The following is a 10,867-nucleotide window of genomic DNA, read 5'->3' as shown; positions in this document are numbered from 1 at the left end:
TGGGCCTGCAGCATCTATATTGCAGAAGCATCACTCTCTGAAAACACAGCATTTACTGGAAGTACATATTACATTTACTGAGAAAACACACGGGACTATTGTATGTTGTGCAATCTAGGAATGCATAGGGCTTCCTGAACAACTCTCCCTGTTTACGAGGGAAACTCTGTTAATTATTATTTACCGTCTCCCTGAAAATAATTCCATCACCCTAGAACTAGTCAGAGGCTTTTTAAATGTCAGTCAGTATGCATGCTTGTCGCTGAACAAAGTTAACGAACAAAGTGTTTGTTGTTAATTTACATGCAACTTTCTTAAAACCTACCGTATATTTGCAGCGTTTTGTACAAAATTGTATCAGGTTTCATGAACAAAGATGTGCGAAAATTTCCAAGCAGTTTGCAAACCATGTGAAATTGACCCTTCAAAATGTTGTAAACATTTTTTTTGTTTCACTAATATTTCCCAGAACAGAGATCCAGAGTTGTATTAAGACTTACTAGTGAGAGGAAAGAAAGCGTTTCACATGGAGACTGGAGAGATACTGAACACACCTGAGAGGATGAAGAGATGGGGGGATGAGAGAGGATGAAGGGGTGGGGGAGAGAGGATGAAGGGAGGGGGGATGAGAGAGGATGAAGGGGGGGCTGAGAGAGGATGAAGGGAGGGGGATGAGAGAGGATGAAGGGAAGGGGGATGAGAGAGGATGAAGGGAGCGGGTGAGAGAGGATGAAGGGAGGGGGGGTGAGAGAGGATGAAGGGAGGGGGTGAGAGATTGAAGGGTGGGGGATAAGAGAGTGAGTGCAGAGTGAGAAATGAGTGCAGGTATAATACACCCCAGTGTCAGTCTGCACATCACCATCCATTGAAAAGTAGGTGTATGTATAAGGCTGACAGAAATAAATATGTTTAAGTTTTATTATATTCACACCAGGGAATTTGTGCACCCACAGTTTATCTCTACAGTAAGGTAACTATGATACTGGCTTTAGCCAGCTTTTAATTGCACTACTCACAAAAGCATATTCTTTATTTAACCCCTTCAGGGCTTTCTCACCTTTTTCACTAGTCCATGGGATAATAATTAAATACAGCTCAACCCCGTTATAACGCGATCTGCTTCAACGCGGATCGCTTATAATGCGGTGTTAGCGTGGCTCCCGTTTAAAATAAATATATATATATTATTTTTGGGGGGCAAACTTCCAGGATTTGCCATGTCCGGACACACACACACACACACACACACACACACACACACACACACACACACACACACACACACACACACACACACACACACACACACACACACACACACACACACACACACACACACACACACACACACACACCACCCCCCACCCTGTTTGGCACATGAGAGCTCCCACAGTTCTCTCTTCTGTTTGCTCTTTACTTCCTAGAAGAGCATGTGCTGTGTTTCTAACATCATGTTTAAGCTTAATCACACTGTCAGTTTAAAGCAAAGGCTCCAGCCACAACCCAGCAATATCCAACAAAACACAATTTCTGCAGAATGTGTTGGTATGCAGTTTGAGTCTATTACAGTTTTCCCCATACACAGCTGATGGGCTGCAATATTGATCTCTACCAGCTGTCTACATTTAACTGAAGGTATATATCTTCAAAGACATTGTTCCTGCATCTAATGTGCTTGGTAGTCCTCTTTCTGCCTCCTCAAATGCCACAAACAATTTTTTTTAAAGCCAAGACTATTTTTCAGAGTTAACACTTTGAACAAACACATTTGTTCCCCCCAGCAATTTCTGAAATCAAGTTTGGCTTAGTAACTGGGTTTTTGTTGCAGGAATTGAAACCTTTCATTCAATGTACACTATAATGAGCCATGTGGACACACACCCCCCCCCCATTGGAAAGAGTTTAATACTGTACCTGTGGTTTCATTTGGCCCCCTCCTCCCCTACTGTACGTGGGGGTGCCGCCGGGTTCCCTTATCGCGACGGCCATTTTTTCCCCTTTACAATTCAATGCTTTATTGCTACCTACACACAGAGACAAACAGACACACAGAGACAGACAGACACACGGAGACAGACAGACACACAGAGACAGACAGACACACATGGTGACAGACAGACACACAGAGACAGACAGACACACGGAAACAGACAGACACACAGAGACAGACAGACACACGGACACAGAAAGACACACGGAGACAGATAGACACACGGAGACAGACAGACACACGGAGACAGACAGACACATGGAGACAGACAGACACACGGAGACAGACAGACACACGGAGACAGACACACAGAGACAAACAGACACACGGAGACAGACAGACACACACAGAGACAGACAGACACACACGGTGACAGACAGACACAGAGAGACAGACACACACAGGGAGACAGACACACACACGGTGACAGACAGACACACATACGGAGACAGACACACACACGGAAACAGACAAAATATCAAAGTGTTTCAATAGGTTTGAATGGCAGGGATACAGCAGACTATCATAACACATCAGACTATGGCCCAGATCTACAAAAGGGTGCTAAGCTTTAGCTGAGAGCCTATGTATGTATGTATGTATGTATGTATGTATGTATGTATGTATGTCTTTATGCCTTTATCTATATAGCGCCATTAATGTATATAGCGCTTCACAGCAGTAATACACGTGCCAATCATATAAATAAAAAATAATACAAATAACATGTAATGGGAAGAAGTGCTTCAGACATAAAAGTAACATTTAGGAAAAGGAGTACCTGCCCCAAAGAGCTTACAATCTAATTGGTAAGTAGGAAGAACGTACAGAGACAGTAGGAAGGTGTTTTGGTAAGTGTGTCTGCAAGGGGTCAAGATTTATGTATGAGGTATAAAGTATCAGCCACGGAGCTACTCATATGCTTTGTTATTCAGGCTTGTTTTAAGCGTGAGCAATAACCGTTGCTACATCTGTAAATAAAATGATACAGTACGTGTGCTGCATGTCAGACGTCTTTTTCAGACACTGCTCCGTGTGCTCTCCGAACCTCACCTTGGGCTGCAAAAAACAGAAGTGCGCCAATGGAAGGGTCGGAGCCAGACAGGACACAGAGGGAACACCCCAAGCTGATATCAGCAGTGATTCCCCCTCAATCAGTCCACACACAGCACAAATATACGAGAAAATCAACCCCCCCGGGCAGGCTCAGTATTGTATGTTATTATTAGTGATACCTTTCTGAATGAGATTATTTACCTGCTGCTAATGATATTTTCTCAACATACTATAATTTTTTTCTTTCTATCTTTATTGTCTCCTTTTGTTCTGGTTTATTTTTGCCTATTTGTTTGCTTGTCTGTCCTCGCTCATTAAGTATCGCAGGGGTGCCTCAAACTATTCTGTTTGTGCCCCCCTGTCTGCTCTCCCCCCCCTGCTTGCACCTCCACCCCCCTTTACCGGCTCTCTGGCATCAGCAGCGTCATGTGACGTCACAATGTCATGTCGCCGAAGAGCCGGCTGAGAGCAGGTAAGAGGCAATTATAGAGGCCTCGCGCGCTTCCCAGGCATTTAATTTAAATGTTGCGGGGAAGAGCGCTGGGCTTCTGTAAATGCCGGTCCCTCAACCCCCCGAAAATCTCACGCCCCCCAGTTTGTGCACCCCTGAAGTATCGCACTCTATATATTCGGTACTATTAGGACTCTTAAATGACCTTTCTTGGAGGGTAAAAGATAGAGAGCAGCACCTGTGAACTTGAGGAAGACAAAAGAGACTGTGAAGTATTGTATATCATGTGTATATTATTGGCATTTTATTGATTTTATGACAGTCTAGTTGTTAATTGTCCATATTGTCTACATTGTATAGATTGTCTTGGTCTAATATTTTTCACCCTAGAATTTTTATATTTATTTTAAGAGTACTAGTATCATATTACACTAGTATGTGAGATTTCCATATTTAATATATAGCTAATTCTAGGGTATTATAGGCAATACACCCTTAATTTTGTTGTTGTTTAGTAATTTGATTTGCATTTCCAAAGAGTAGCGGTACGAAAACACTTTCTTTCTATTTCAATATGATGATTCACATCACAGTGTTCATGCCAAACGTGTATCTATCACAAGTACAAAAACTATACACCTTACTTGTTATGAAACACCTGCAATACAATTGATAATTGCTCATGAAACAAGGGCGTGAGTAGCAACTATTTAAAGAGACTGGGTTGCAGTTTGTGTGTTAGAGTGATCCTGGCAGCTCAGTGATTGGGAAATGAGGCTCCTCACAAGATGCCTGCTGTTTCTTTCATATTTTGGATGGATTGCGGCAAAAGAAAGAAAATATTACATTGGAATTAGAGAAACTAATTGGGATTATGCTCCTAGTGGGATGAATATCATATCTGGCAAATCAATACCCGATGATGAGTAAGTAAGACGTATAAAACTTGTGTGTTGTTATATAAATTGTATATATAAATGAATCCAGAATTCATTGTTTCATAATAGTGTGGAATTACTGTACTTCCATGTCAGGTACTCACTAGGACCTATACATTATGTATTTATATCAGACAAGAAGTTGGTATTTTGATATGACAGCATGAACCAGTTTCCCCAAATTAATTGGAAAGTGACAATTTATGTGACTGTGGCTTGCTGTGTAATGTTGTGTAATGGTGACTATTTAACCCTGTTCTCTAGCACAGAACACTCTCCCCTCTCACTGTCTATTACATTATTTTCCTCAGCTCCAGATTAGGTATCTCTAACCGAAGCATCATTTAATGAATTATTTGAATGTGTTGGTGTGCACCTTTAAATCCGTGCTGCAAAATTTAAATGACGACTCATGGTTATTGTTTCTTGCTTTTCTGATAATAACATAGGGGTCGGGGCTTTAAAAGAAATAAATTAAGTGATCTGCATATAAAGAGATGTATTTTTAGTTAAATATGTTCCGCGTCCCAGACATAAATAAGTGTATTCTTGTTTTTTGTGTTACTTCATGTGTGTGTAGTGCTACTGGTAACGGAAGTGCTAAATATAGTAGTACAAGTCACATACACTGATTCCCAGCCACCAACATCTTACAATGTATTTTTTGAGCCTGTGACAAACAACATGGAAGTGACTCCGGGCCAACCTTAGAGATTGACCAGTTGACCACCCCTTCTTTGTTACATAGCGCTGTGTTGCATAGGAGATGAGGGGAAAAAAATACTTATGTCCATTGAGTTCAACCAATGTTCAATTTACACAACAGATACTCATCCTATAATTGTATTTACAGTCTATTAATCCAGAGCAGGGGGGGAAGTTGCCCATTATCCAGCCCATTGGACGGTTGCATGTGGTCCACCACAGGTAGGGACCCACTCCCCAACTCCTACCTGTGGTTCGCAGGCAGCAGCGCGGTGGTAGAGGAGTTAGCGGGAGGCAGCATGGAGATGGAGTCAATGGGAGGTAGCGTGGTGGCAGAGGAGGCAGCGTGGCTGGAGCCTACCAAGGAGGTTGTAATGCGGATGTTACGGCCGACCAGAAGTTTGGTGTAACTTCCATAATCATCACCTGGGTGGATTTCAGCCTCGCTACTGCTTCCTTTGCCGCTGCGCTGCCTGTCGCTGACTAGGGAGAGGGAGAGTGAGGGGAGGGAGACGGAGTGTGAGGGGAAAGGGGAGGGAGAGTGAGAGAGAAGGACATTGAGAGAGAGAGAGAAAGGAGAGAGAGGAGAGGGAGAAGGAGAGGGATAGAGAGAAGATAGTGAGAAAGAGAGAAAGGAGAGGAGAGGGAGAAGGGGAGCGAGAGACAGAGATAGTTATCATAACCCCTCTGTAACAAGGACTTATCCCTGTTGAAGAAACTATCTCTAAAATCCAGCAGGGATCTGGTTAAGTGCAGCAAGTGATTAACCCCACTCCACCTGGCCAATTAAGTCTGTAGGAAAAGCCTCCTGTTGGAAACAGGAGAGAGATTCCTTAGCTCAGATTTGGGCTGACAGAAGGAGAGCAGAGAAGCCTGCACCCTGACACTGTCTTGAGCACAAAGGCTGTGCTGAGATCAAGACACCCAGACACCCAGAGACCTATATTTCCTGGTCACAGAGGACCCAGGAACCTGCCAGAGACTGACATTGAGGGCCACCTGCTTAAGGTACCTCCTGAGACTTTGGGGTGATAGGCTGGTAATGGGAATATCCCTCCTGTCCTGCAGAGAGGGTCTGGGGAAGTAAGTTAGCCCTTACAAGGGGATAGTGTTTGTTATTTTGTTGTTTTTGTATGTTTTGCCTGGATAAAGGAGCAGGCTCAAAGCCAACATATAATTTCACCTTTAAAACAGTTTCTGTTTTCATACCTCTGCACACATCTCTTACTCCCTCTTAGCCCCCACTTCTCTGATATAAACACATCTAAGCACTTTATGTAGCTCCATAATTACTTTTTTTACGGAGTGGTGCCTAAAACTGTAGCCCATATTCAAGGTGTGGTCTTACTAATCATTTTTAGTGGCAGATCATATCAATTAAGCTTAGTTCTAAATTCCTATTTCTATCATTATGAACGTATAACATAATGACGTTGCGCTCCAAATATTTTGCAATGCCATCACAGAAGTAGTCCGAAACCAATTTTTGATAAAACTTTACAAAACAGCCAAACGCGTTTTGCTCTGGACAAAGCATTTCATCAGAGCCTCAGAGGCATTGACCCTCTGATGATGCGCTATTTCCAGCGCAACATGCGTTGGGCTGTATTTTTCACTTTTTAAAAAAAATCCATTTGTAATAATAATAATAGCATGTTCTTGTATAGCGCTGCTAGTTGTACGCAGCACTTTACAGAGACATTTTGCAGGCACAGGTCCCTGCCCCGTGGAGCTTACAATCTATGTTTTTGGTGCCTGGGGCACAGGGAGATAAAGTAACTTGCCCAGGGTCACAAGGAGTCGACACTGGAAATTAAACCAGACTCCCCTGCTTCAAACTCAGTGCTAGTCAGTGTCTTTACTCACTGAGCCACTCCTTCTCCTTGTATGGTTTTAAGTTTTGAAATAGAGATTGAAGAGGTTTTATTAAGAACTGGTTTTGGACTACTTGTGATGGCATTGCACAATATTTGGAACACTACGTCATTACATTACATGTTCACCACTCTACGAGCAGTGGAAGAGCTCAGTTGAGACGCCAGTCCTATTAACAATGCGGTGAAGCAGTTTCCTTTTTTCTATATTCTACCGATATTTGTGCGAGTGTTGACTTTATGAATGAGGGACTTTAGGGACGTGGAGTGCTAAGAATGTGATGTTTTTCACTTATAATATCAATACGTTGAGTGACATTTGTGGGTTTCTTTCCTTTCAGAGATGCAAGAACCTTTTTATTGCGTGGCATCAACAGAATAGGGAGAGTTTATAAGAAGGCTGTTTATCTGCAATACACCGATGACTCTTATACAGAAGAAATAAAAAAGCCAAATTGGCTGGGGTTTCTGGGCCCTATCATGAAAGCTGAGGTTGGAGACACAATCACTATTCATCTTAAAAACTTTGCTACTAGATCATACGGTTTACATCCACATGGAGTTGAATATACGAAGGCCAATGAAGGTACAATGAAATTGTGAAAAAGATAATTTTTTTTTATCATTTCCAATAAAGTAATTTTTCTGTCTATTAAAGCAGGGAAGCGCAAATGTTTACTGCTGCGCCCCCCTGTCTGGCCTGCTCCAGAGCTCGCTCCCCCCCTCCTACTGTACCTTGCAGCTGCGTCAAATGACGCTCCGGTGTCATGTGACGTCAGGTCACGTGAACCATGGTGTCATGTGACGCCTGTGACGTCACATGACCCCGCAGCGTCACTCGTCACAGCGTCTGAAACCCGGTAAATTTTATTGTTGCATAGGCCTCACGCGATCTCCCGGCATTTAATTTAAATGCCTTGGGGAAGAGCGCGGGACCTCTGAAAACTGCCAGCACCCCCCCAGAAAAATCTCCCCCCCCCGAGTTTGTGTACCCCTGTATTAAAGTAATCAAAATATCATGTCTACATGGGTAGATTAGAATGTTCACTTCATGCAATAAACTCAATGGATTAATTGTCAACTCATTGATTTTCTGTGAGTCTCACTGATATTTCATACATCAGTAGTCTCGTAGACTTCAACAGAGTAATAAAAACAGCCAAAGGGCCAAAGCTTGTTACCACAATTACAGACAGATAAAGAAGTGGGAAGGTGCCACTCAAAATATTCATTTTTCCCACGATAAACAGGGAAATCAATCATCCCCATGTGCATGTTCACTAAGCAGCATGTGTTGGAATTTATACAAGTGAAGGCACTCAAGCATATAAGGTACAAAATACAGAGAACGCTTATAGTGCCGACGACAGCAACGGTGACGTCACGCTGCGGTCGCTGGAAAAATCAAATTGACTTGACTTCCAGCGATCGCGACCAAGCCATCGCACCGTCGCATCGCTTCTACTATAAGCGCACCGGACGGCGGCAATACATTTGTTTTTCCGCGACGTTGCGTTGCCGGCACTATAAGCGCGGCCTAAGGCTGGGGCTGATTTAGTTAGACTAGATTATGCTCCCATGTTGCCTCACCAAACAAAATAGCTGGTAAATCTGGATGCAGAGTGAAGCGAGGTCCAGATGTAGCAGTACATACAGCCCCTCTGTGTTCCACGATTTGGAGGGGCTAATGATTTGGAGGAGCACGATTGCATTGTGGCCGCGTCGCAGCTACAGCTCTCATGGCTGGGAGAACAGGACATTTCCCGGAAGGATTAAGGCCTCAATTATACCAAAAACTGCAGAGCGATCCGGTGATGACACGCGCATGAAAAACAAATGAAACAAAACCATGAAGCGTGCACATGCCAAGCGCGACGCAAGCGGCGCTACGTACTGCAGAGCGTTTGTCTCGAGGAGATTTGAGATTTCGTTTTTTTCACACTACGGCCGCATCACGTGATTTGCACGGCCAATCACAGTGCATCTTCAACAAACTAGGAAGTGAAGACCGGTGGATGTCTCCCTGCAGTAGCGGCACAAATCTCTACTGCATGTGCACTTGTAGCACGGCTACGATGACGTATCGGATCACTCTGCAGTTTTTGGTATAATCACGCAGCGGGAGTTCCTGCTTCTGAATGGGACTCCCACAGTGTTAATCCTACCGGGCCACGTCCAGTCTGTCAGAGCTGCTATGTGCTGCTGTATATTTTCCGCCCTCTTCTCCCATTCACTGGTTTTAGTGTTTATTTTCCATTTATTAGTGCTCCATATTTAACATTTTAGATGTATTATTATAAGGTATATTTGTAGGTATCAGGACTAATTTACTGACAATTCAGTTGAGTGCACCCTCAATTAGTAGGTATATTTTTTCTCTCTGTATTTTGTACCTTATTCTGGTATACTACAGAGACTTCACCTCCCCTAGGTCCAGGTGGATTAGAAGTGCAACAAAATAACTCACTTATTAATGAACTAACTAACATCTAACTACCATCATTAAGACATTCACTGGTCTAAATAGTGTAGATATTGAGCAGACTTCATCTCTAGCCCTTTCTTGTCACTCATAACCCCAATTTTCCGTAACATTTTAATGGGATATGTGGAATATGCTGGGACCATATATATCAATATAATAGAAAAATGAAGTGAACTGTAAGTAAATCAGTTTACATCTCCAGGTGCACTGTATCCAGATAACACTTCTGGTGCACAGAAGAATGATGATGCTGTCAAGCCAGGTGAATCATATGTATACAAATGGGATGTTGTGAAGGAACAAGGACCAACTGAGAAAGAGGGTGACTGTTTGACAAGGATTTACCACTCACACGTTGATGGTCCTAAAGATACCTATTCCGGTCTTGTAGGACCATTGATCATCTGTAAAAAAGGTAAGTGGTGCCTCTAATTCTTCTTCTAAAAGGTAGATTTTGAGGGGTTATTTACTAAAGTCGCCTGTTTGCAAAATAACTGGACAAAATGTATCAAGGAAACACATTCTCATTGAAAAAATACAACTGTCTTAGTTGATAACCATGCAGTATGACCGTATAGCCGCACCTATCCTGGTGTCACCATTCTCCCATACATTTTAGATTTTAAACTTCAGGGAATCGGGATCTCATTACATATTGTTTCATTATGTCACCTTTCTTTCTTTCTTTCTCTCTACTCCTGCTTCTTGCTGCTCAGGATATCTGCCCTAATCCTGGACTTGGTCATATATACACACCTGCTCTCGCCCACGCCTCCCTGCCTCCTCCTCCCTGCCGGCTAATGGTGTTAACCCATCTAACTTAATACCTATTCCTTTTCTCCCTTCTCCTGTACCATCTGGAATGTTCACTCCCGGAATAGCAAGGTTCTGGCTGTACACGACCTCTTCTGCTCTCACACCCGTCACATAAACCTGGCTCTCACAGCATTACTCTGCTTTGGAGGCTGCTGTATCCTATGGTGGTCTCTCTTTCTCTAAAACTCCACGCCCCAATGGCCGGAAAGGAGGGGTAGGTCTCCTCCTCTCCTAACGCTACCAATGTCAGTTCCGCTATATGCCTCCATCTGTTTCTCTTCCTTTGAGGTTCATACTGTCAAGCTTTTCTACTCCCTCTCCATATGGCAGTCATCTACAGACCGCCTACCAACATCCTCTACCTCCACCTTCCTCTCTGATCATGGCTTTCCTTCTTTCTCTCCTCTGACTATCATTTTAGTGGGGCACTTCAACTGTGATTGATGATCCGTCAATCTCCTGGGCATCCCTATACTAAGGGCCTTTCTATAAGGGACACTTCTCTGTAATGCTTTAGCTCCCTATGCTAAGGGCTTCGCTACAAGGGACACT

General features: G+C 43.2%; 1 protein-coding gene across 2 annotated transcripts in view; it reads left to right on the top strand.

The window, feature by feature from the left end:
- Positions 1–4,226: 4,226 nt before the first annotated feature.
- LOC142465936 (ceruloplasmin-like) overlaps positions 4,227–10,867 on the top strand; it is a 48,451-nt gene continuing 41,810 nt past the window's right edge. The window contains exons 1-3 of one of the 2 annotated variants that reach the window (XM_075570412.1): positions 4,227–4,423; positions 7,356–7,600; positions 9,702–9,914. In XM_075570412.1, coding sequence (XP_075426527.1) covers positions 4,269–4,423; positions 7,356–7,600; positions 9,702–9,914 — 613 coding nt within the window. In that variant the 5' untranslated portion in view covers positions 4,227–4,268. The remainder of the gene's footprint in view (positions 4,424–7,355; positions 7,601–9,701; positions 9,915–10,867) is intronic. The other variant, XM_075570414.1, reaches the window with a different exon arrangement.

This window comes from Ascaphus truei, chromosome 14 (genome assembly GCF_040206685.1).
Source record: "Ascaphus truei isolate aAscTru1 chromosome 14, aAscTru1.hap1, whole genome shotgun sequence".
In the NCBI taxonomy this organism is placed as follows: Eukaryota; Metazoa; Chordata; class Amphibia; order Anura; family Ascaphidae; genus Ascaphus; species Ascaphus truei.
The sequence above is the reverse complement of the archived record's forward strand: the minus strand, read 5'-3'. Positions and strand labels throughout refer to the sequence as shown.